Source organism: Phodopus roborovskii, unplaced genomic scaffold, assembly GCF_943737965.1.
Source record: "Phodopus roborovskii unplaced genomic scaffold, PHOROB, whole genome shotgun sequence".
Lineage (NCBI taxonomy): Eukaryota > Metazoa > Chordata > Mammalia > Rodentia > Cricetidae > Phodopus > Phodopus roborovskii.
The window spans coordinates 5,390,887-5,417,660 of NW_026126625.1; the positions used below are offsets into that span (position 1 = coordinate 5,390,887).

General features: G+C 44.7%; 1 protein-coding gene and 1 pseudogene across 1 annotated transcript in view; both read left to right on the top strand.

Annotated features, from left to right (window-relative positions):
* The first annotated feature begins 622 nt into the window (after positions 1-622).
* Positions 623-22,176, top strand: LOC127238120 (cullin-4B-like; annotated as a pseudogene).
* The window catches only part of Ticrr (TOPBP1 interacting checkpoint and replication regulator), a 40,128-nt gene continuing 35,458 nt past the window's right edge, over positions 22,105-26,774 (top strand). The window contains exons 1-2 of the mRNA XM_051206567.1: positions 22,105-22,900; positions 26,271-26,550. Coding sequence (XP_051062524.1) covers positions 22,238-22,900; positions 26,271-26,550 — 943 coding nt within the window. The 5' untranslated portion in view covers positions 22,105-22,237. The remainder of the gene's footprint in view (positions 22,901-26,270; positions 26,551-26,774) is intronic.

Consider the following 26,774-nt stretch of genomic DNA (forward strand, 5'->3'; position numbering starts at 1 on the left):
AAACTTAATATGGCTGTGACAGTGAAAATAATCACTGTTTGTTTGTTTTTTGAGACAGATTTCTCTATGCTGTCCTAGAATTTGCTCTGTAGACCAGGCTGGGCTCGAACTCAGAGATCACCTGCCTCTGCCTCCTGAGTGCTGGGATTCAAGGCATGCACCACCTTGTCATTCGCTCTTTCCACAGCCTTTCCAGTTAGGAAACTGAGACCCTGAGAGAGGAAATAACTCATCTGGGCTATGGAGCTCAGCCCAGAGCCTCGGAGGAAGCTCTAGTCATTTGTGCCTCTCACATACTCTGGCTCTCTGCTTGTTATGGAGGCTCCAAGCTAAAACCCTGCTCTTTAAATGCCCCACACTCTCTTGTCTTGGTCTCCAGGTAGGTAGCAGGGAGTCTGTGTAGTGGCTGGAGGTGACCTTGAGTCAGAGCTCAAGTGGCAGGAAAAGTTTTGATGGATAATGATAAGGTAAGATCTGCGGGTTCCAGAGGCAGCCACCTGAGACTATCGCATCTGGAAAGCGGCCTGCAGGCTCACTCCTGCCCTGAGCAGGCCCAGGGTAGAGGGAGGAAAAGGTGGAGAGGGGACAGGGAAAGAGGGTGGACCAGGAGAGAGGGAGGACGATGGGGAGGCGTGGCCAGCGGGTGGTGGAGTACGGGCTGGAAAAGTCCAATGGTGCTTTAACTGGGTTACCCGGACTTGCAGGGCCTCTGGGCCAGCTTCCCTTTGGTAAAACAAGGTTCTAGGTAGCAGCCTAAGAAAGGACTCAGAACTGGACACGGTGAATACTCTCGCTCAGGGCTCAGAAACAGCAGGCACACAGCATCTGAGGGGTCAGTCAGCCCCAGCTCCCCCTCTACCAAGCTTACACCTTGCTTCTGGCACCAGGCTGGTAGGAGCGCATTAACAAACAAATGAACGACAGTAGCCTAGGGCAGACCCATGACTGAACGAGGAGAGCTACCAAATGTCACCTCCACTTGGTTTCCTAATGTCCTTGCCGCTCTTGCTCTGTGTGTTCCCAATGGACTCTGTCTATACCACCCAACAGTCCCGCCCCAGGAATCCAGATCCAGGGTCAGGGCCTAAGGTTTCCATGTTCACAGGGACCCTTTACAAAGCATAAAAGGAAAGCTACGGAATGGAAACAATGGTCTAGATAAATGTCCATCAAGCATACTGACTGTGCTCGGGAACATTAGAAACTTAGTTGTTGTTGTATTTTGTTTTTCTAGACAGGGTTTTCTGTAGCCTTGGTTGTCCCAGAACTTACTTTGTAGACCAGGTTGACCTCGAACTCACTGAGATCTGCCTGCCTCTGCCTCCCCAGTGCTGGGATTAAAGGAGTGTGCCACCACTGCCAGGCCATTTAATAACTTTTGAAGCCAATTTATGGTGGCAGGGGGTCTTCAAGAATTTAAGTGATTTAATTAGCTTGTAAATAAAAAATGTCAGTGTGAAATTATGAGAATTATTTTAGCAGGTCAGTGGGAAAATTGAAAAGAAAATAAAACAACCCATAGATGTGTGTTAGCGATAACTCTGAAGAAAAATTAAACAATCCATAGATATGTGTTAGCGATAACTCTGAAGAAAAAATAAAATAACCCATAGATGTATGTTAGTGATAACTCTGAAGTTCAAAGAAATGAATGGGAACAGTATTTTCCAAATTCAAGATGGACATTACTTCCACAGCAGAGGGAAAGGACCAGAAAAGGTGCATTTCCAGCAATTCAACTACGTGGGTAACATTTCATTCCTGAGCTAGTGGTAAGGCTATGGGTTATACACTTTACACTTTGCCTCTTCCTACATCTGAAAAAGTTGTGGCAAAATTTAAAAAAAAAATTGTAAGAGAGGGGAAAGAAACCCACACATCCATTTCAAATTACTTTCTGGCAAATACACATTAATATGAAATGGATTTTTTTTTTTTTTTTTTGGAGACAGGGTTTCTCTGTGTAGTCTTTGCTGTCCTGGAACTCACTTTGTAGACCAGGGTGGCCTTGACTCACTGAGATTCACCTGCCTCCTGCGTGCTGGAGTTAAAGACACGCACCACCACCACCCAGCAAAATGGAAATATTTTAAAATGATCTTCGTAGTGTGCAGTAGGGCTTCCAACAGTACACGGCTCTGAATTTCTCAGTGGTCCTATACACCTCACCTGGTATCTCAGTCTGTTCCAGCTGCTGTAACAGATATACAGACACTGGGTAGATTATAAACAGTAGAATTCTAAGCAACACCTCTGGAGGCTGAGAAGTTCAAGATCAGATGTAGCACCTGGTAAGAACTCTCCTAGATGGTGTCTTCTTGCTGTCCCTCCTATGCGGCAGTAGGGATGATGCAGATCCCTCAGGATCTGTGATGAGGGTGCTGATCTTATGTGCCAGGGCTCCACCCTCACACTCTAAGCACCTCCCAAAGGCCCCACCTCCATATGTCATCATGCCGGAGGTTGAATTTTGCCAGAACATTTGAAGCACAGCACCTGGGTTCTGGCTCTACTGGAGGGACCTGGAGCAGTATGTATATCACCTGCCCACCGCAGGCCCTGTACCCAATGCAGGGTCAATTGTTGTAGATGGAAGTTTCTGTCCTGCCCAGTCCTACAGCCATTTACTCCCAAATAAACACACAGAGGCTTATATTAATTATAAGCTGTTTGGCTGATGGCTCAGGCTTATTATTGGCTAGCTCTCTCTTAATTATTAACCCATTTCTGCGAATCTGTGTATCTCCACGTGGTCTTAGCTTACCAGTGATGCCCAGTTTCTTGCTTCTTTGGCAGCCACATGTGTCCCTTCAATTCTGCCAACTACCTTTCTCTATCCCTGCTTGGATTTTTTTCCCCTAGCTAAATCCTGCCTGTCTGTTAGCCTAAACAGCTTTATTCATCAACCCATAAGAGAAACATATATTCACAGCATACAGAAGGACATTCCCCATCAAATTGTCAATTTTGTATTAAGCATATGCCTATCAAATACAAATCTATGTATTTACCCCCTGGGTGCTAGAGGAGTAGTAGATACAAGGCTTTAAGAGAAAACCAGACAGTTCTAGAAAAGTAAGAACTATATGAAAATTTGTAAAGTTTGGGGGCTGAAGACATGGTCGGGAGTTAAAAGCTCTTTCAGAGGACCCAGGTTTGGTTCTTCAGCAACCACATGGCAGCTAGCACCCTTCTACAACTCCAGTTCCAGGATATTCAACGCCTTCTTCTGTCCTCCATGGACACTACATGCATGTGGTGCACATCCATACAAGCAAGCAAGCTCTCATACACATAAAACAAGATAAATAAGTCTTGGTCAGCACCCAGCACTCAGGAGGCAGAGGCAGGCAGATCTCTGAGTTTGAGGCCAGTCTGGTCTATAGAGCAAGTCCCAAGACAGCTAGGAACTATCTTGAGATAGTTCCTATCTTGAAAAACCAATAAATAAGCAAACACATGGAGATAGAGATGAGAGAGAGAAAGGATCTTTTAAAATTTTATAGATCTGAGCAGGCCTCTTGGTCACTGTCACGGCCAGGCCTAACTGGGCCCACAGATGTATGGCAAGGTGCTGTGCTGGCCAGTGGCTTTAGGGGACAGCTTCCCTCTACCAATGCCTGCCTTACCTGATGCTTAGAAAGAAATGCTGCTAAAGCATGCAAAGGAGAAATGGGCTCTTCGCACAGGGAAACAGGAGAGGAGGAAGAGGGGATGAAGACCACAGGTGAAGAGAGTGTCTGTTACCTGGAGTATGCACAAGCCAGACTCCTGTCCTAATGCTCCTGTCCTTTAACACAGTTCCTCATGCTGTGGTGACCCCCAAACATAACATTACTGTTAAGAATTTTAATGTAAATGTCTGATATTCAACTCCAAAGAGGTCATGACCCACAGGGTGAGAACTTCTGCCCTAGAGCATTACTGGACCCCACTCCACTTGTTGAGGGTCCCCAAGTTTGAACATGGGACAGAACTTCCTGCCTTTAAAGAAGGTGCTGCCGAGGCAGAAGATAAGCACCCGGCCCATTCTCTGGGCTAGATTTGATGTGTAGCCTTGCTTGACTTGAGGTCAGAGGTCCACAAGTTAGAGCTAGATAGTGAGACCCTGCCTAAAGAAAACATAGACATACACACATACACACACACACACTCATACACACACAATCAATTGTTGCAGAATATTTGTACACCGTGTGAAGATATGTTGCTGTGATTAGTGTGATAAAAAGCTGAACAGCCAATAGCTAGGCGGGAAAGATAATTGGGACTTCCAGGCAGAGACAGAAAGAGAAGATAAAGCATGCAGGAGACCTATCAAAATGTAGACTGAATCAGACACACAGGATGGGAGAGAGATAAAAGCCATGTGGTAAATATATATATATATATATATATATATATATATATGTATGTATATATATATATATATATATATATATATATATATATATTCATTCTAGCACTTGGGAGGCAGAGGCATGCAGATCTCTGTGAGTTCTAGGCCAGCCTGGTCTCTACAGAGTGAGTTCCAGGACAGCTAGAGCTGTTACACAGAGAAATCCTGTCTTGGAAAGCAAACAAACAAAACAACAAGAAAAGAAAAAAGGAAGGAAGGAAGGAAGAAAAGAAGAAAGAAAGAAAGAAAGAAAGAAAGAAAGAAAGAAAGAAAGAAAGGAAGGAAGGAAGGCACCAGAGAACTGGCTGCCTCCCTCTATTGTGGGAGACCAAATACTACAGTGGTGTCTGTCTGGAAGCCAGGAGGAGAGCCCTCACAGAGCAACTGTGCTGGCTGACACCAACTGTAAGAAACACATGGGGTCATTTAAGCCATGAAGTTAGTACTCTGTTATGACCACTGGAGACGAGACCCAGTCCCTTAATGGTCAGCCAGGGATGTGGAGTGAATGAATAAGTCTTTCCGTGGGTTGCCGTCCTGCTCAAACAATTGGGACTAGTGGATAACCACAACAACCATCTCATTGCCATCATAGTTATTACTGCTATTCACACCCAAGCAACAGTCACAAAATGAAAACATTAAGTAAAATAATAAAAACTACTTGGAGCAAGGGAGCCGCCCCAGACCTCACACCCTCAGTCTAAACATGTCTCATGAGATGTCAGGGGCTCAACGGGTACTGTCCTCTAACTTGCCTGGACTGGAGTGGCGAGTTTGTATCCTTGGGAACATATAATCGGTAAATGAATTCCTGGTCCCTAAAGTTTAGTCAAGTCCCTCGTAGCCAGTGGTTCATGGAAAACACGGCTATATGAGAGGCCCTTGATAAAAAAGCTGAACCTCTCCCACACCTCAAGTCCAGCAGAGCCGGGGGCTTCGGGATCTGGGAGCTCTGAGGTGTGTCTTCTCAGGCACTTCTGCCAGTGACGGTAGAACCAGTACTGCTCCTCCCACCTCTGCCAAGAAGACACAGTTAAACAGCAGCAGCTGCAGCAGTAACTAGAGATAAGTCTTTGATTCCACCTTGTCCTCTTCTACCCCTCCAGAGCCTAGAGATTCAGTGTCCCTTTCAACCTTATTCTCTGACTCGGGCAGGACTCCAGCAGCCACTTCCAGCTACATACTGTACCGATACAGAAGTTGCATTTTGAAGAAACCCTGGAGTTTGTAGGGTTTGATATGAAAATGGCTGAGGAACCTTCCTCCTCATCTTTCTAGTCTTCACCAATTGCTGCAACCTCGCAGTAGCAGCAACTTAAAGGTTTAGAGTATGTTATTTCTTCGATGCACCATGCAAATGGTCTGGCTAAATCCTCTACCACACTCTCAAGTTTTGCTCTGGCTCTGCTAAGAAGTCACTGATGAAGAATTCTAAAGATAACCCTAAAACTATACAGATGACACACGGCAAAAGCTAAAAAATGTGGCAAAGCTATTCAAAATAGAAGTCCAGTTAAGTGCCATTTAGAAGAACACAAACAGACTCTAGAAGATCACATCAAACACAGATTCATCAGCTCCCAGAGGATTCATTGGCTTGTGTTCTTTTTCTAAAAATGGTTGATAGAGGCTGGAAAAAATCACTGTGGGCAAATGATGATGAGCAGGGGCATTTTATTTGTTGCTGGGCAGAACTTACCCTTCTTCAGAATCCAGTGCTCTTCTCCGTTTGGGACATAGGACTGGAGTTACTTAGGGCTCATATTATAAGTGATCAAAAGAGTCAAGAGGAAAGCAATTGATGGCACCTTTTAGGCATGCTGTCTGATTTGCAAGTTTACCAAGACTCTTGTGAACAATGATGTTTGGAAGAAACTAACTGGCTTTATGCAACTGAAGGTCAAAAGTTAATGAAAGAAAGAGAGGCCTGTGTATCTCTTTGACTTCTTAATAAATGCCTAGAAGAAGCAGATGGACAGACTTCTTCCTTAGATGGGATCACACAGAAGTCACTAACTGCTTCTGTGAGAAACAACTTCTATGTGAACACTTAATAGAAATTCTTCAAAAAGGGCTAAATAATGTTAAACAGAATTTAAAATTTGTCTTCCCTCTATCAGTTCTTTAGTAAATTCAAGGAGGAGTTCAGGTCCTCTTATAGTAGTGGGTTGAGTATATCAAAGTTTTTGGAAGTACTATTGTTATTAATTCTGAAAAATATAAAACTGTGGTTCAAGAATTGTTGGATCTAAAAAAAAATTAAAAAAAAACTGTGATGGAGCACACCTCCATCCAGTAGATCTATTTCTGAGTTCAAGGTCAGCCTGATCTACAAAGTGACAGCTGATGCTACATAGAGAAACCCTGTCTTGAAAATGAAGTTGTTGGATTTTAATGATAAAGTTTACCGTTTCTTATATCTGCTTTCTGAAAAATGAAAACTTCATCAATGCTATAAAAGAATCATTTGAAGAATTCATTACTAAAACACCAAATAAACTAGCCAGGCGGCAGTGGCACACACCTTTAATCCCAACACTCGGGAGACAGAGACAGGCGGATCTCTGTGAGTTTGGGGCCAGCCTGATCTACAGAGCTAGTTCTAGGACAGCCAGGGCTACACAGAGAAACCCTGTCTCAAAAAAACCAACCAAACAAAAACCCTGAAAAGTAATGGCAAACTGCATTGGGTAACTGTGAATTTCGGTTGTCCTGTAGCAGCTGGATTTTTGTGTTCTTTCCCCATGTATGTAGTGTTTCTATTTCTCTCCAACAAAGCTTTCATTTTTTTAAAAACAGCTAAATTTTGAATTGCTAAATGAAACATTAAGTATAGTGTGTGTGTGTGTGTGTGTATGATTTTTAAAAAACATTTTATGCGTGTTTTCATGAACATATGTTATATGTGAGCAGGCTCCCTTCCTTGGAAGCCAGAAACTGGGTCCTCTGAAGCTGGAGTTACAGAGCTTAGTGTGGGTGCCACGAACCAAACTCGGGTCCTCTGGTACAGCAGGGAGTGTTCTTAACCTCTGACCCGTCTCTCCTGCCCCCCAAATCGTGTGTGTGTGTTATACTTTAATACCTATTTTTATTTATGTGTATGTGTGTATATGCCACATGTGTGTAAGTCCCCTGGAGCTGCTGGGGACTCAACTCTGGGCTTTTGCAACAGCAGGGGGCGCCCTGACCACCTCCCCACAAAGCCATCTCTCTAACCTTGAATTTTTTCTCTTTTTTTCTTTTTTTGACTGGGTGTCACTGTGCAGCCCTGGCCAGCCTGAAACTCTCTATGCATACCACAATGACCTTGAACTCACAGAAGTCCTCCCTCTTCTGCCTCCTGAGCTGGGAAACTACATTTTAAAACGTCTCACTGAACTTACACAGAAGAAAGCCATCCAGCAAAGGAACTCCAAATCCAGCCAGTCATCTAAGGATTTTGCAGAATACTGGAGACCTTGAACTTGCATTTGATGGATGCCTGTAGTGAAAGGATCCACTCAGTGACTTGAGGAAAATACGTGTGCCTATGGACACACATCAGTCTTACAGATATGAAGGTATTTGACATTTGCAAATAATAGTAAAACATGCAGTAGTCTATATGGGAAACTGATTATTTTAAATATATTTTTATTTATTTATTGCCCAACTCTTTTACCTGCAGCCAACCCCTGGTTACTCATCTTGATTCTGACTCAAACGTTGGTAGACACTTTTATGTTAGGGAGGAAGAGGAAATGAAAGAACAGGACAGGTTAGCTAATAATGGAAGACACACCTTTGCTGAATCAGAGAGTAATATGCAACCAGAACATCTCACCACACACATATTGCTATTCACGATATCATGGCTACAGTCAGCGCCATTTTAAATTGAATCTGAATGATTAACATTTTGCAATCACTCAACCTAGCCAATCAGCCAATCAATAAAACAAGAAACCAAAGCTTGATTCATAGCATTTGCAATGAACACTGTCCCTAGAGCTGATGACAAGCATTCAAGAAGACATTGCTGAACATGGAGCTAGAGAAAGCAGCACCCTTGACAAGTGCACACTCGTGGTCCAGTATGCCCACCTCCACACGGACCAGGTAATCTAAACATAAAAGTAATGGAAATAAAAAGTCCAGTGGATGGCCGTGAGGAGCCTGTGGCCGGGTCAAGCCGGATACCCTATGAGACCTGCTCTCACCAAAACCTGGCCACATGGACTATCTGTCAGCAAAACCAATCCTCAGCTTTTCTTGGAGCCGCTGAACTTTGGGGTGCTTTCTTAGAGACCGACCAGGCAGCTGGAGCCTACTCTGAGATGCTTGTTTTCTGACTGTGGCTGCTGGTGGGGGTGGGGGTGGTGGGGCTGGGAAGAGAGAGGAGGGAAAGGAAGGGAGAGAGGGAGGGTGGGGGAACCTGTTAATGGCAGAGACGTCCCCACACATGATCCAGAAAACATTCAGTGGGCGATGACCAGTGGCTTCAGTTCAGGCAGCAATTGGGAATTTTCTAGAACATGTTAGCTGGGTGTTACAGTGCACATCTGAGATTCCTGCACTTGGGTCTTTTGAAGGACTACTCTGGGTCAGAAGCCAGCTTTGGCTACACAGGTGTTGGGTCTCAAACCTAGGACAAGTCTCACTCAGTACCTGGGGCTCCTCCCAGCACCCCACCCCCTACCCTAAACCTGTCCCCTCCAGGGGCTCGGCTTCTGCTCCCCTGCCCCAGGCCTGATCCCTATATAACTCAGCCATTCTGGTTAAGTTGGTCTCTTGACCTCTTTCGGTTGGTGGCTTCTCTCTCCTGTCATGGTCTGGGTTAGTCTATCAGCCATGTTCAGCCTGGACTCTCTCCTCTGCCTGCTTTCTCCCTTACATCTACAATGAATCCTACACACCAGAGGAGCAGTCATGTCCTCCTCTTTTATTTCATTTTTCTCAAGCAGTGTAAATCGGGAGGAAGATGGTCCAGGATGAAGTAACTCTGCTTAAGACCTCTCTCTCTAAAAACAAACACAAACAAACAAAGGAATGCTTCACAGGAGAAAGGCAAGGGCCTAAGCATTGAGATCGTGGCAGAGGTGCTTTGCCCTGGACCACCTTCCTCCCGACTTATGCTACTTGAGAAAAGCCACTAGATACTGGTTATGTAAGTTTGGGCATTTCTGTAAGTAGCAGGAAGCCTAGCCAAATTCTTGGCCAAGTCAGAGTGGTCAGAAGGGCACAAAGGCTGGGAGTTGGGAAAGGGAAGAGGGTGAAACTCGGGGTGAACATGGGGACAGCTGAAGCAGTCCCACCTGGGCCTGCCGCCTGGTGTTGTACCAGGAGGAGTTTATCTCCAGGCAGCATGTCTAGCTGTTCTCTGTCTCTTTCTCTCCATGGTCTCTCTAAGTATCCCTGACTGTCCTGGAACTAGCTATGTAGACCAGGCTAGCCTCAAATTTACAGAGATCGGCTGCCTGCCTCACCCTCCACCACACCCAGCTTCCTTTTTTTTATCTTCTTTTTGTTTTTTGTTTGTTTGTTTTTGTTTTTCAAGACAGAGTTTCTCTGTATAACAGTCCTGGCTGTCCTGGAACTCTCTTTGTAGACCAGGCTGGCCTCTAACTCACAGAGATCCACCTGCCTCTGCCTTCCAGAGTGCTAAGATTAAAGGCATGTACCACCACTAGGAAGGGAGGGGCCTCCTTTTTCTTTTTAGATTTATTTATGTATGCTTGCAGGCCAGAAGAGGGCACCAAATCTCATTATAGATGGTTTCAAGCCACCAAGTGGTTGTTGGGAATTGAACTCAGGACCTCTGGAAGAGCAGCCAGTGCTTCTAACCTCTGAGCCATCCCTCCAGCCCCTGGGGCTTTTTCCCCCCTTAAAGTATAATAATGTGGAATTGTCTACTGGTATGTTAAATTACCTATAAAATTTTTCTTTGTTTTGATGTGAGACAAGGCACATTGCGGTCTAGGCTAGTACAATCTGTAACTTACAGTAATTCTGCCTCAGCCTTCTAAGTGCTGGACTGCATACATGAACCAGTAAGCTTGGCTTCATCATAACAATTTTTTTTTTTTTTTTTGAGGCAAGTCGTCTAGGCTAGCCTGGAACTTACTGCATAGCCCAAGTAGGCCCTAAACTTGTGGCAATCTTCCTGACTCTGTTTTTTTTGTTGTTGTTGGTTTTATTTTGTTTTTGCTTGTTTGTTTGTTTTTGTTTGTGTTTTAACTTTTATTTTGAGGTCTTCATTTCAGTCTAAATTTGCCTCCTTATTTTTATGCCTGTGGGTAGCACTTCTTAAAGGACCCTGTCTAAATATGACAACTATCCAAGCTAAAGAAGGAGGGGGGAGATGGATGCACAAACAGGGCCTTGGAAAAGACAATTCCCCCATGCCTCTGCTTGCATGCAGACCCGGCCAGAGCACACACTCTGCTCTGAACCTCCCTTCAGCTGGAAGTACCTTCCTTCACAGTCCCTCTTAGATTTTCAGGGACCCCCACCATTCCCCCAAGACTGTCAGTTTCTACCTTAAACCCTTTTCTCCTCGTGATACTGTGTATACTTCCTGAATGCCGTCCCTCCTTCCTTCTCCCCCCCCCCCATCCTACCTTCTCTCACCTACTCCCTCCTCCCCTCCACTCCTCTCAAATGTTCCAAGTTCTGGGAATTACACTTGGGGCCTCAGGCATGCCAGGCAGGTGCTCTGCCACTGAGGAAAACATTCAGCACCATGTTCTTGAAGTTGCAATTAAAAATATATAAGGTAAAGTTTACACTTTTTTAACCATTTTGAGGGCGTCCTTCAGTTCAGTAGCAATAAGTACATTCACACTACAGCACACACAACCACCAACCCCCATGCATGTCCAGAACCTCTTTGGCATTCCATATCATAGTTCTCTCTCTCTCTCTCTCTCTCTCTCTCTCTCTCTCTCTCTCTCTGTGTGTGTGTGTGTGTGTGTGTGTGTGTGTGTGCGCGCGCGCGCGCGCGCAACACATCGTTTCTAAGATGAAGCTGTGATATGTAATGAGGAAGCAGTTCCTGTGTGAGATGGTTGCTGTGCAACAATGTGAACATATATTAGTATTTCAGGCTTTAAGCTGGTCTTGAATTCCCTGCATACCTAAGAACGGCCTTGAACTCCTGATTCTCCTGTCTCCACCTTGACAGTGCTGGGATTACAGACTATATCCAGTGTGTGGGGTTATAGGGTGCTAGAGAGCCCATCAAAGGAAGGGCTGGGGCAAACTAAACCCAAGGCTTTCTTGAAAGCCAGACAAGCACTCTAAACTGAGCTACATCCCCAGTTTGCCTTGTTTATGCTTTTGAAGAATGAATTTAAAAGGGATTTCCCAGCCCCTGGTCCCAAACAGCCTGGAGGCAGTGGATTCCTGCTTTGATAAGCAATCAGGTCTAAGGGCTCTCTGTGCTGGGTCAGCCCTCACTTGCTGGGCTCTCCTAAAGGGCGGGAAATTGAAGGGATTTACTCCTGAAAGGGGAGGCATGAGTTCCTAGGGAGTGAGACCTCAGCATCACACTAGGATGCCCAATTTATTCTGCCCTTCCCAGGCTCTGGCCAGAGCCCATTAGGGAAGATTCAATTTTGTCCATCCTCCAACTATCTAAGTTATCCATTCTCTTCCATTCCTGCATCCAGGAGTTCACTGATTTCCTCTGGAGTGAAGTTGTCCTTCATTGGGAAGGACCAGGAACTGATGAGGACCAGGATAGGTGCTCTGCAGTGTGACTGTCTTCGGAGGGGTCTGGCCTTAAAAGGACTTTCAGCACTGCTCAGGTGTCCCATGTCCCCATCTGCTCTGGTCCCTCTCCTGGTGGGCTCTAGAAGGAGATGCTTCCCCAAAGCTCCTACCTTTAGCCCTTGATTCTCCACGGCTGTAAACAGACATGGTGTTCCAAGCCAGGTCTTTAGCCACCTGACATGAGGGGTTTCTGGGCTCTGTGCCGCCCTGATAAGGCAGGTCTGGGCCATGCCTGGCTGCCTTCAGTCACAGGTTGCTCCCCTGCCCAGAAAAGGGAGGGCCAGCACCACAGAACTCTGGGACCACACCAGCCTGTAGACAGGTTTTGTCCAGTGAGCACTACGTAGTCTGGGGGGGGGGAGGGGTTAAGAAGAGAGCAGAGTCTCAGGCCTTTAGCTTGCAGGAATGTCCCTCGTCCCACCCCTACACCCCCCCCCACACACCCTGAAAGTGTGAGTCCTCCCAAATCAGCCACTTACTTAACCTTTCTGAGCTGTATGACAGGGGATTTAAAAAAAAAATACTCTGAAGGTTTTCTTTGAGAATTAAATATGAATGCTCTTGTCCTTGATGCCCTGCATTCAGAAAGTGTTCATTAGATGCAGTTTCGCAACCAGCTGTGGTGGCGCACACCTTTGATCCCTGCACTAGGAAAGCAGAGGCAGGTAGATCTCTGAGTTCAAGGCCAGCCTGATCTACAGAGTAAGTTCCAGGAAAGCTAGGACTGTTACACAGAGAAATCTTGTCTCAAAACAAACAAAAGAACAACAACAACAACAACAAAAAAGACATTACATAATGGAGAGACCCTCTCTCAAAACAAAAACCAAAACAAACAAGCAGAGCACCCCCCCATATAACCCAAAAAACTTGAATGCATTTTCTCTTTGTTTCATTCTGTCTTAAGAGCTTATGACCATGGCTTAGCTTAGGCAAGTGAGCAATGGTATGGGAAAGCCATTGTTGTCTTTTCATGCGCAAAAATACTGCCACAAACAACAGCTTACAACAGCTTCCCTGAGACCAGGTAGCACTACAGTATGAGCTGCTGGGCTGAGTGGATGCTGGGACAAGTGGCTACCATAGAGGTGAAAGTGTTCCCAGAAAATATGCCCTTTTCCAGGACCTACTATGACACTGTCTGTATTTGCCACTTGAACATCTCATACAGGGGACCTCCTCACACAGAGCCCTCTTGTGGAAATGACCTCAATTGGGTGGCTTTTTCAGAGAGGGGGGCATTTTCGCTCATGCCTTCTTCATATAGAAACCAGTCTCAGAATAAGAGGTAATGTTCTACTCAGAGGTATTGTCCCCAAACCCACTGGGTTGGAGTCTGTGGGGGTAGTGTAGCTCTAAAGTCCTCAAGGGTCTCGAACATGTAGCCAGGGTTAAGGACTATTGCTCTAATCCTACGCCCTCCTTTTAATTTTAATTTTTAGTTTTAGTTTTCATATATATGTGTGTGGATTTGAGCATATGAGTGCAGTACATTGACAACCATAAGGGGTGCTGGATCCTTTGGGGCTGGAGTCACAGGCATTTGTAAGTGACTTGCTGTGGGTGCTGGGAACAGAACTCAGACCCTCTGTACACTATCTGCTGAACCAACTCTCCAGCTCTTCCAACACTGAGACCAAATGCTTAGAAGGGACCTGAGTGTAGTTAAACAATCTGATTGTCCCACCTTTAAATCCTTAAGTTTTATTGTATTTGTTATTGTGGAGGCTTTGAGACAGTCTCACTCTGTAGCCTAGGCTGGCATCCGTCCTTCCACTTCTGCCTTCTATCTATACTACATATTACACACATCATATATTACATGCCATAATATGTAATATTACTCAGTGTGTATAATTATGCAGTGTGTATAATATATGGCTGTCTCACTGTAGCATAAGTTGGCCCGAGACACACTCTGTACCATAGGCTAGCCTCAAACCCACAGTGATGCTCATATTCAGCTTCCCAGGCTCAGCCTGAATTTACAAGTATGGAACACCATGTCTGACCAAAATCCTTTTTTGTTTTTTGAGACAGGGTTTCTCTGTAGTGTTGGCTGTCCTGGAACTCACTCTATAGACCAGGCTGACCTCAAACTCACAGAGCTCCACCTGCCTCTGCCTTCAGAGTGCTGGGATTAAAGGTGTGGCACCGCCTCCTGGCTTGAAATTCTTAATTTAAAAATTTTTAGAAGCCAGGTGGTGGTGTGCACCTGTGATCCAGGATAGCGAGGGCTGTTACACAGAAAATCCCTGTCTTGAAAAATAAAATATTAGACTCATTTTATTTTTATGTGTATGAGTATTTTTTTGCAAGTATGTGTCTGTGGATGTTAGAAGAGGGCGTCATATCTCTTGGAACTGAGTTTCGGATAGTTTCAATCACCATGTGGGTGCTGGGAACCAAACTTGGGTCCTCTGCAAGAGCAAAAAGGACTCTCAACCACCGAGCCACCTCTTTCACTCAACTGAAAATAAATTTGTATTCATTTCTATGCATATGGGTGTTTTGCCTGTGTGTAAATCTGTGTAACACATGAGTGCCTGATGCCTGAGGAGACCAGAAGAAGGCATCAGATCCCCTGAGACTGTAGTTCATAGGGTTGTGAGCTGCCAAATGGGTGTTAGGATTCGAACCTGTGTCCTCTGGAAGAGCAGCCAGTATTCTTAAGTGCAGAGTTATGTCTTCATGGTCCCTCTCCCATTTTTTAAAAGGGGTTGGCACTTTATTTTGCACAGGTGCCTGCAAGTGACACAGATCCCTGACTATGAAGCTCCCAAAGGCAGAGTGAATAATGCTCCCAGTAAGGAAAGGTAGAGACAGGCTTGCTTGCTGTACAGTCAGGAATGATGAGACCCGACTTCCCTGGCTAGTAGGCACTGCCAGCCTTGGGATCACTGAACACCCACCCAGTGCTGGTGGGAGATAGAGAGTTGTGGGGAGGCTGTCTGCAGCTTTTGGGGGGCCTGAATCTCTCTTGCTAGCTATGATAATTAATCTGAGCCTCAATCCCCTCAGGTGGAGAAGGAGGGAGAAAGTAACACCTGCCTTGCAGAATCACTGTAAGGCTTGCCCACCATCCAGACCATCCCACTAGGTGGTAAAAATACCTGATTTCTATTTATGGGGGAGAAAAGGAAACAGCTCTCTCCAAAGGAAGGGGACTCATGTGTCCCACATGCAGCCTCTCAACCACCCAAGGTCTTTTGGGGGTGTCTGGTAAACCGCTGGTTTCTGCTTTCCATAGGCAAATTAAGGAGCCCTTGATAGAGGGCTGCTGCCACCCCCTGGTGGTACTTTCTGGTATCTGCCTGCATTTCTAACCAAAGAAATAAATTCTTGGTAATATTTTAACGTTAATTACTGAATATGTATTCTGTTAGGCACTAAGACTACAAAGAGAAAGACACTGCTTGTTATTGTTGGAAAATGAAGTGTCCAACACAGGCTCACATTTTGAACACTTAGACCCCAGTTCAGTGGTGGCTTTTATTTATTTACTTATTTTTGAGACTGTAGAACAAGGTGGGTCACTAGGAGTGGGCCTTTGAAGGTCTTTGCCTGGGCAGATGTATGGAGGTCAGAGAGCAACTTAGGGGAGTTGGCTCTCTCCTTTGGCCGTGTTGAGGCATGGTCTATCTTTTCTTCACCATGCTGTGTATTCCAAGCTCATCAAGCTTCCGGGGGATTCTCCTGTCTGCCTCCCATTTTGCTGTGGGAGAGCTGGGATTGCAGGCAGAGCCACTGCTCTGGCTTTCTATGGGTTCAGGGGATTGAACTCTGGTCATCAGGTTAGTTTTTTTGTTCACTGAGCCATCTCACTGGATCAGAAAACATGAATTTATTTTAGATTATAAACTTTTAAAAATTATTTACTATTATGTAAATATGAATGTTTTGCCGGAAAGTATGTCTGTGTACTGCATACATGCCTGGTGCCCGAGGAGATGGTGAACCTCCATGTGGATGCTGGGAATTGAACCTGGGTCCTTTCCAAGAGCAAATGCTCTTAACCACAGAGCCTACTCTATAGCCCTGATTTTATTGCTCTTAATTTTGTTCTGAAACTGAAATTTACCCCAAGCCACTGTTGGCAATAGTAGTTTGTCATGCACAGTTGTATATAACTCCTCAGAGCAACAGTAGGTCAGCAGGCCCTACTCACCACAAAGTTCATGAAAAACTCAATTGTCCACACCCACTGCTGATGGGAAGTGTCAGTCTAGGTCCTGACACTGAGACATGGCTATCTATATATCTCCCTATGTCATCTGGATGTCCTGAGTTTCGCCTAAGGCAGCTCTTCACAGCTTAGCTTTGCCTGGCTGAAGCTGAAAGCTTTGTAACTTCATTGTAGACCCAGGTTACCATTGATTTGCAGTTTACCTTGAAAGCAGACTGAGAATTCATTTTCCTGGTTATCAAAACCAGCAAGTCTGAGTCAGCCATGATGACTGTGCAGCCAGAATTTTTTCTGAATTGGGAAGTACCTCTCATTGCCATTCTTCACATCCACAACTCGGGTAACAGACACACACACACACACACACACACACACACACACACACACACACACACCCAGCCCCATCACTACCTGGAGCTGAGACACCTTGGTGAGCTCATCCAGGCCCGGGGCTTTAAACGGCAGCTAGGCACTCATCCTTTTCAAGTTATGTCTTTGCCGGGATTTCTCCTCACTGCTCTGTACTCACATATCTAACAGCACACCTGAAACTTCCCCACTTGGGAATTATCCTAGTTTAATTTCTGTTAATGTGATAAAATATCCCAACAAAAGGCAACTTAGGGGGTGAAAAGATCTAATTGTTAGGCCACAATTCCAAGTTGCAGACCATTAACTGAATAGAGACATCAAGGCAGCAGGAACTTAAAACAGTCAAGAGCAGAGAGAAAAGAATTTATGCATGGATACTCACTTGCTTGTGTCCAGCACAATTTCTTCATTCATATAGTTTAAGCCCCTCTGTCTAGGGAATGATGCTGCCCACCAAGAGCTGAGGCTTCCCACATTCATTGCCTTCATTTAGACAACCCCACAAGGGTCAGCCCACAGGCCAGTCCAATGTAGACTAATCCTTCATCAAGGCCCTTCCCAGGTGATTCTAGGTTGCATCAAATTCACAATAATTACAGGGGTCCAGCTGGCATCTGTTGTGCCTACCGGGTTTTCTCAACCTCCAAGGAAGTGACTCCTGACTGCAAAAGCAAAAGGTTTTTATTGCTAAGAACAAAACCAGCTGGGGCCTCACTCTATCGAAAGAGTAAGGCGTCTGCTTACAATTGTGAAGGATTTTTAAAAGGGAAAAGGGAAAGGAAGGCTTGAGACCACTAGTCTCAGCTCACAATGTTTCCAAGGTTACAGAGATTTTACAGAGTACAAAGTTTCTTTACACGGTCAGCAGGCTCAGTGGCCTTGTTCTCAAGATAATGGGGCAGGGAGGATGCTGGTGTGGGCTCTGGCTTGCTTCTTTAACTCCTGAGAACAGCATGTGGTCTCTGTATTCTGTAGTCAGTGAGTTATCTACTGGCAGAAATTCTTGTTCTTTCTAGTTTTCCCTTCTTGCCATAAGCCCTAATTTTATATCTTTTAGTTATTTATTTTTCCATCATAGCATCTTAATCATAACATTGCCTAACTAGAGTCTGCCTCCTCACCATTACTTTCTCACTCCTTCTCTACTTTTGTTCAACTTTCAGGCCCTAAACCTAGAAGTTATTATTATAGCCTGCAATCTGGAATATATCTTTAACACAACCATGGTTCCGTATCTCCACCACAGGAACCCTGGTCCAAAGTCACTGACATGAAGTGTAGACCAGTAGTGTCCACACTTTGATGTTTTCCCTTAAGGGCACAGAATTACATTAGAGAGGCTGGAGAGGTAGCTTGGTGATTAAGAGCATTTTTTCTTCTCTAGAGGACCAGAGTTCAATTCCCAGCAACCACATGATGGCTCATAACCATCTATAATGGGATCTGATGCTCTCTTCTGGCCTGCAGGCATACAGAATGCTCATACCTTTAAAAAATGCACAGAGAGGTATAAAATCTGTATCCTCAACATATGTTGCTGTGGTCCCACCCACAGCCTGGGTTCAGGTCCTAAGACTGGGAAGGCGTTGGTGCTAAGAAATGAACTGACCGACTACCAGATGAATTCACACAAGTGGCTAGCCCCAAATAGCTCCAGCCATCTTTATTTATACATCAAAAACAAGATTTTTTTTCCACACTAACAAGATTTTCCCATTCTTCAACATTAACCTCTGGCAAAAACAAATACATGAAATATATTTTTCCCAACTTTTACATCAAAACATCTTACAACCAAAACAACACTTATTTTTCTAGTTTGGCCAAATATCAAGCCAGATACATCCTGTCTTTACAGAGCTAAAGGTGGATAAACACATTTTCAAGAACGATCTCATTCAAAACATATTTACAGAAGTAGGAGTGACCTGCCTCCGATCCTATCAGCATGGAATCAGAACAGCTCCAGGGTCGGGAGTGACATCTCTAGACAAGAAACGGGAGAAGCATCAGCTCCCAAAAAGTTTTAGGAGAAAATACAGGAGAAAAAAAAAATGGGGTTTCCAGAAATGATCACATCTGTCCCATGCATGACTGACAATATGACACTAAAACCACCAAGAGAATCAATATTACGAAAAAGAAGAGAGCATGCAGGTGAGTGGTCCCAGCAGTATTCTGTACAGTCCCGAAGCCCACTGGTCCTTGCTGAGTAAGACTGTCCCCGTGGGCTTTGCTCATCTGGAGATACCTTGGACAAGCACTCATATACTGGTCTGAAACTAGCCACATGGCTCTCAACAATATGTATATTTAATCAGCAAATTATGTGTACTTTAAAAATATTTACTTGATGTGTATGAGTGTTTTTCATACATGTATGTATGCATACCACATGCATGCCTACCCATGGCAATCAGAAAAAAGAGCATTAGACTTTCTGTAATCATAGTTACATATGGTTGCGAGCCACCAAAGGGTATTGGGAATGAACCCAGGTTCTCTATAAGAGCAACAACTCATCTTCACCATGGTTGCTCCAGTCCCACCACCCACCCTTTGGAGACCCTATGTAGTGTGGGTGTCACTCTGTAGCCCTGGCTGCCCAGAAGCTCACTATGTAGACTTAGTTTTGAACTCACAGAGATCTGCCAGTCTCTACCTCTTGAGTGCTGGAATTAACGGCATAGTGCAACCATGCCCAACTCTTTTCTATCAACACTTATAATATAACATATAATGAAATATAAAATAGAAACTTGGAAACAATTATATAAACAAATATTAAGAAATTTTTGCATGCCTAACTGATTGTAAGACTCATACTTTTGTTTTGTTTTCCAGACAGGGTTTCTGTTCGTAACAGCTCTGCCTGTGCTGGAACTCGATCTGTAGATAAGGATTGCCTAGAACTCAGTGTTCCATCTGCCTCTGCCTCCCAGTGCTGGGATTAAAAGTGTGCACCAATACCGATCAGATTTTAATCTTTCTTTAGACAGAGTTTTGCAACATAGCTCAAGAACTCTGGATTCTCCTGTCTCAGACTCACTCCTAAGTGCTTTGGTTATAATAAGAACATGTCAATATGCCCAGCTAATATTTCAAAGTATAATAAGCATTTATGTTAAGGTCCATGGTTCTTTATCCTTATAAGAAAAAAAAAAAAAAAACAATCTGTTTCAAATACTCTCACCTGGAATACACTGTAATCCCAGTATTTTGAAGTTTGAGGCAGAACCAGGGATCGTTCTAGGTCAATCAATGTCTTTAATTTTATCTTGACAATTTAAACGTAAGATTTGATCAAATTGTCTTTTTTTTAAAAAAAAAAAAAGATGGCTGACATTCTAAAAATGGTGTTGCCTTGTGATTGCATTATTAACATTAACAATATGTGGTTTTATTACAGGGATTTTATAAGGCTGTGTGTCCTGTTTGTGAAGGTAATTTTTTTTTATTATTTAGAACAATATTTATTTTATTTTTTATTTATTTTTTTAATTTTATATAACCAAGTCTATTTAAATGAAAACAAACATTTACAGACACTATTTGGGAATTTGGGCGTCGTTCTTTCCAAACTACTTCCTGCTGGTAAGGGGCACTGTCAAGAAGATGCAGAAATCCTGGCTGTAGTCTGTAAGGCTGCTTTGTCCAGCTGTTTTGAATGTAGGATCACCTGGTACTCTGTTTCAGGTGATCTGGCTTGATCAAACCACATTAGTCTGGAAGGAATCCACATCTTTTCATTTTCTGTGAAAATAAAAATAAAAATCCTTTTCCCCAGTAACTTGTCCTTGAACTTAAATTTTGGAGTCAAAGCATTTTTTAAAATTTATTATTTTACATGTCGATCCCAGTTCCCTCTCTCTTCCTCCCTCCCTCCCTCCTTTCCTCCCTTTTACCCTCTCTGCCCTCTCACATGCACTCTAACCACCCTCCCCTCCCATCCCCCCCCACCTCAATTCCATATGTAGGGGAATTGAAGGTAATTTTAAGTTAAAACTCAATCAGATAATCTCAAATCCCCTTAATCTGGTACCAAAAACACATATTAGGGGCTGAAGAGAGGATGGCTCAGTGATGCAGAGCACTTGAAGATCGGAGTTCAATTCCCAACACCCACATGGTGGTTCACAGCCATCTGTAACTTTAGATCCAAAGAATCCAACAGTGTCTTCTGATCTTTGCACACAGGCATTCACATGATATCCATATGTGAGCAAAACACTCATACAGTAAGATGTAAAACTAAATAAAATAAAATAAATAATATCCAGTGGCCAGGGATGTGGCTGAGAGGAAGCATGCTCACTAAATACATGCCAGTCCCTTGGTTTCATCCCTAGCAACCATTCCCCCAACATAAAACAAACAAACAAACAAACAAACAAAAAAAAGAAAGAAAGAAAGAAAAAGAAAAACAAACACCTTTTGGGTGTAGTATGTACATGGTCCTGGATTTGACCTCCAACACTCCATAAACAGGGTTTAATGAGAGCATACCAGTAATCTACCACTAGGGAGGTGGTGGCAGGATACAAGAGAAAGTCACAAAAATAAACAAGCAACAAAAGCAAGTTAAAACGTCTATTGAGTGGATGAGGGGTAAGATTTTTTAAAAAGGCGGGCTCTGGGGATATAGATGTTCTAGTATAATTTTTCTGCACCCAAAGAACTGGCTTAGGTACTCTCTGGTATGTTGGTTCATTCCTTAGTTTGTAAAACAGCCAGCCCCCTTGATGATGCTCTGCAGACTCCTCGTGTATCTCACTGCCTCTATTTTGACTCCTTGAGGTGTTTGTCCATTGGATTTTCCCAGGAGGACCACGAGTGCTCTTTTGAGAACACGAGTTCTGTCACTTCCCTTCCTTCCCGGAATCCCTTCCTGTCCTTCACAATATCCAGCGCCCTTCCACTGTACTCCTTGCTCCAGTGGCCCCGGCTGGTCTGGGACCCGCGATCCTTCTACCTCGGCTGGGGGGGGGAAATGTTTATGGCAAAAAATTAAAGCCTCCGTCACCAGATTCTGTTCCCTAAAGACTTAAGAAAAGACTAGGGCGAGTTGGACTCAAACCACGCCAAACCCCTTCCCCATGCACCTCCCAGGCCCCAGGGTCCCACGCCCCCGCCTCCTTCACGCACGCACACGCCCCCAAAGTACCGCCTCTTTAAATTTTAAAACGAAGGCTCAGGCCAATGAGGACCAAGTGTCTCCCGGAATTCAGCGCCCCGCCCACAGCGCCCCGCCCACAGCCACACCCTCCACCAATCGAGCGCAGCTTTTCCACACTCCTTCCAGTTAGGCTCAAAAAAGGAAGTGCTTACGCAGTTTACGTTCAGCCCGCAGCCAATAAGAATCAGGCTTGGGCCCCTGCTCCTCCAATAGTGGCAGCTGTCGCGGAGCGCGGGAGGCTTCGGAGCTAGGGCCTCAGAGAAGCGGGCAATGGCGCTGGTTCGCTGAAGAGAGTCCCTTGCCCCGGGAAGGGCGACGCGCGGCCGGGCCGAACCCCGCGGCGGCCGACATGGCCTGCTGCCACAAAGTGGTGCTGCTGGTGGACACCGCGGGCGACGCCGCTCGCCACAGCCCGGCCAGGCGCGCCGCCCTGCGCCTCCTCACTTACCTCAGCTGCCGCTTCGGCCTGGCTAGGGTCCACTGGGCCTTCAAGTTCTTCGACTCTCAGGGGGCACGGAGCCGCCCCTCGCGCGTGTCTGACTTCCGTGAACTGGGGAGCCGCTCCTGGGAGGACTTCGAGCAGGAGCTGCAGGCCAGGCTCGGGGATGGCGCTCCCGGCGCCCACCTGCCCGGCCCGACGCCCAGGGCCACCCACACTCACGGTGCCCTGATGGAGACGCTGCTAGATTACCAGTGGGATCGGCCGGAGATCACGTCGCCCACAAAGCCGATCCTGCGGAGTAGCGGGAGGAGACTGCTGGACGCCGACAGCGAGGCCAAGGAGGCCCTGGCCGCGCTCGGGGGCTTTGGGAACGCCGTCTTCCTCCTGGCGCCCTGTCCTCACTCGCAGAGGGAGCTGCTGCAGTTCGTGTCGGGGTGCGAGGCCCAGGCTCAACGCGTGCCGCTAACCCCCAAGCAGGTGATGGAGAAGGTGTTGCCCAAGAGGGTCCAGGAGGTCATGATCGCCCGAAATATAACCTTGTACTGGGTGGACACCACCGAGCGGTCTAAGGTAAGGTGGGGCACTCTCAGATCCAGTGCACGTACTACCCCCTCCCCCACCCCAGACAGCTAGAACTTGTCAGTGTCAGGTTCTGTAGAGTGCCGAAGACCCAGCGAAGGAAACCCCAGCGGGTCCCAAAGAGGGACAATTTTCCCCAACAAAGTGAGTGTGTGTGCTCTCTCTCTCTCTCTCACACACACACACATTCTCTCACTCTCTCGACAGGGTTTCTCTGCATTACGCTGGCTGTCCTGGAACTTGCTCTGTAGACCAGGCTGGCCTCGAACTCACAAAGATTGGCTTGGCCCTGCCTTCTGATTGCTGGGATTAAAGGCGTGCACCACCACTGCTGGACTCATCTCTTGACTGTTTCGTCTTATGCTGTCCTGTCTTCGTGGTCCTCTAGTCCTGCCCTTTCTAAAGCAATAGAAACCTATCTTAACTTTTGTTGTTGGCCTGACATGGTGGCTGCCCAGCCCACACTTTTAATCACAACACTCAGGAGGCAGAGAGTGGCAGGTGGATCTCTTGAGTTCAAGACCAGCCTGCCTAGTCTATGTAGTGAGCTCCAGGACAGCCTGAGCTATGTAGAGAGGCTCTGTCTTCAAACAAAACCAAAACCCTTTGTTGTGGTATGTAGAACTCTTTCTCTATTATGTTCCACACATAATAGGACACACCTGTCATTTTCCATCTAGTTTAAAAACACTATCTTAGTGACAATGGTCTATAGGAAGCTGAGGCAGGAAGATTGTCAGTTCAAGACTAGCCAGACTGCACAGAAAGATGTCGTCTCAAAAAAGCTAACAAACAAAAATCTCAAAGGCGGGTACCAGCTCTTAACACAGTCAACATGGTGTGTGTTAAGTAAATGTCTGCTGGTTAGATGAATCACTTTTTACAAACTTAGTCTTAATGGTTAGTTTGGATTTTTGTTGAGTCAGTGAAGTTCCTTGCTCTTGTAAGTGCTATGGTGAGTGTGTGTGTGTCTGTGTTTGCTAGTTTTGAAACAGACTAGTGTAGTTCAGGTTGTAGCCCAGGAGGGGGTGGCCTGGGGCTCTGTGTATTGGAGGGTGACCTTGAACTCCTGGTCTCTCTCTCTACATACATACATATTTTACACACACACACACACATATATGGAATTATAACATGAAAGCATCAGTAGTATATACAGTTCAATTTTTATTTCTGGTACATTATTTAGTAAAGATATATACATAGGCCACTACATTGAGCCCTGTCTTAGCTGTTAGAGATATGGTGGCTAAAGTAGTTTATTTTCTGGTGTGGAAGATATATTAAAGAGATGAGCAAATAAGTGATGATTTCAAGACTTGCTCCAAGGGTGAGGGGAGGCAGGTGGTATTGTATTTAGAGGCGTTCTTAGGGAAGAAAGCCTTTCCTCGAAGACTTGAACAGTGACTGAGGAAGACTATGAAGACTGAGAGAGAACATTCCCAGACTTAGAGAAGGCCATGAGTAAGGCTATGAGCTAGGAATTAACTTTGTATTACAAATAGGAACTGTGGACCCAGAAAAGCAATGGGGAGAACAACAGAATTAGAAAGGAAGTGCTGGTTGATGTAAGGGAAGAAGTGGGAGGTAAATGTGATCAAATACATTGTAAGAGATTCTCCAGATCAAATACATTGTAAGAGATTCTCCAAGAAGTAATAAAAATTTGTGACTTTTATTTATTTTAAACATGTGGGTGTTGTGTCTGTATGTATGTTTGAATTACCTGCCAGAGGCCAGAAGATGGTGTCAGGTTTCTTGGAACTGGAGTTATTTGTGGTTGTGAGCTGCTGTGGTGCCAGGAATTGAACCTGGTTCTTCTAGAAAAGCAGCCAGTGCTCTTAATTGCTGAGCCATTCCTCCAGGACCAATAAAAATGTTTTGTTAAAGCTAGGTGTAATGGATCTCTGAGTTCAAGGCCAGCCTGGCCTACATAGTGAGTTCCAGGACATTGAGAAGTATAAGTGCTGGAGAGATGCTAAAGTTAGGGACACTGACTACTCTTCCAGAGGGTCTGTATTCAATTCTCAGTACCAACCTGGAGGCTTACAACCTTTTCTTTTTTCCAGACAGGGGTTTCTCTGTGTAGCCCTGGCTGTCTTGGAACTCCCTATGTAGACCAGGCTGGCCTTAAACTCAGAGATCTGACTTCTGAGTGCTGGGATTAAAGGCATATGTCACTACCACCTGGCTTTTTAAATTAAAAAAAAATTTTTTTCAATGTTCATTGGTGTTTTGCCTGCATTCATATCTGTATGAAGGGGTTCATATAACATGTAAATGAAAAGTCAACATCCTTCACCTTTCTAAGCTAGTCTTCTGGCTTAGTTTCAAAAGATTTGTTTCTTTTGGCAGAGAAAAGGGTCATAATCAGTGATATCTGAATAGTTTGCTTTCTTCCACATAGCAGTGAATTACACAGATGATAATAGATTAATACATAATATGAATTAATTAATTTTGCTGTTACAATGCTTAAAAGATTGATATGCATGACTGACAGAGAACTTTCAGACTATATTGTGGGTTTTTTTTTTTTTTTTTTTTTTTTGAGATCTGTGGTTGTAGCTGAGGCTGTCCTGGAATTCAGTCTTCCTGCTTTAGCTTCCCAAGTGCTGTGCCATTTAGTTGATCCATCAAAATCTGTGGAAGTATCATATTTTACAAACACCAGGGTAGTTTCCTTCTTAGACTGTCTCAATGAAAAGTAGTTGGGCTGGGGAGATGACCCTGAACTAGAGTGTTTCCTGCTCTTCCAAGAGGACCTGAGTTCGGTTCCCAGCACCCATATTGGGCAGTTCATAACTGTATGTAGCATTAGCTGGCCTCTGAGGATACCCACATATACTTCATACACTTATACATTTATATGCACATTAATAAAACATGAAAAGCAGTAAAAAGAGGGCTACTTTCCTTCTGTGTAGTTCATTTCATTTGTTTATCATGTGTTTAGGAGGTCAGAAGACAACTTTGGCTGTTGTTCCTCAAGTGCAGCTCACCAACTAGGTTAACCAGCCAGTATACCCTAAAGATAACTGCTCTCTGTTTCTTGGTGCTAGGATTATAAACATGTGTCACTGTGCTTTTTAAATATGAATTCTAGGGTTTGAATTCAGGACCTTACACTTACAAGGCAAACACTTTATTGAGTTTTCTCATCAGTACTCTGTTTTCTTGAAGATATGTTATGTGGTAATTTGGCTGTGTATAATAGATGCTAGCTGTTATTTGTACTTGGTTCAACAGATACATTAATAGTATAATTTGACCCTTTAATGTTGGTATCAGCATTTTCCTGATTTCCTCTAGTTTATTCATAAATACACTAACCGAAGCTTCTTTGTCATGTTTATTTTAGTTGTGGGCCTCCCCAGACCATGTTGGGTACTGGACAGTTTGTGAACTACTCCACCATGGAGGAGGCACCATCTTGCCATCTGAAACTTGGAGCCTGGGTCTTACTAAAGCCAGGGAAACATTGCTGCAGAGTGGTGGTGAACTGTCGGGTGAACCTCACCTGTCCCCGTGGGTCTCAGCTCTACCAATAGATGCCTCTGTAAACTGCCTACTCCATAATTCTCCTGAGTATGAAGCCTCCTTTCCCCAAACCGAAGGAACATTATTTCTCCCTGTTAAAGGTAAGCACATAACTTTTAAAAATCTTTCTTTTTTTTCCTTCAAGGCATACTGCCAGTTTCTTTAGCAGTTACTATAGCCTGGTACTGAGTATAATTGAAAGAATTTAAAATTCCAAAGCAAAATCAGACACCACAGGAAGACTGAACTGTGTATACCTGCCAGTGCATGTGAGGAAAAAAAAAATTACAAAGAATTTTCAGTGTTTCCAAAAAGAATGGTAGGT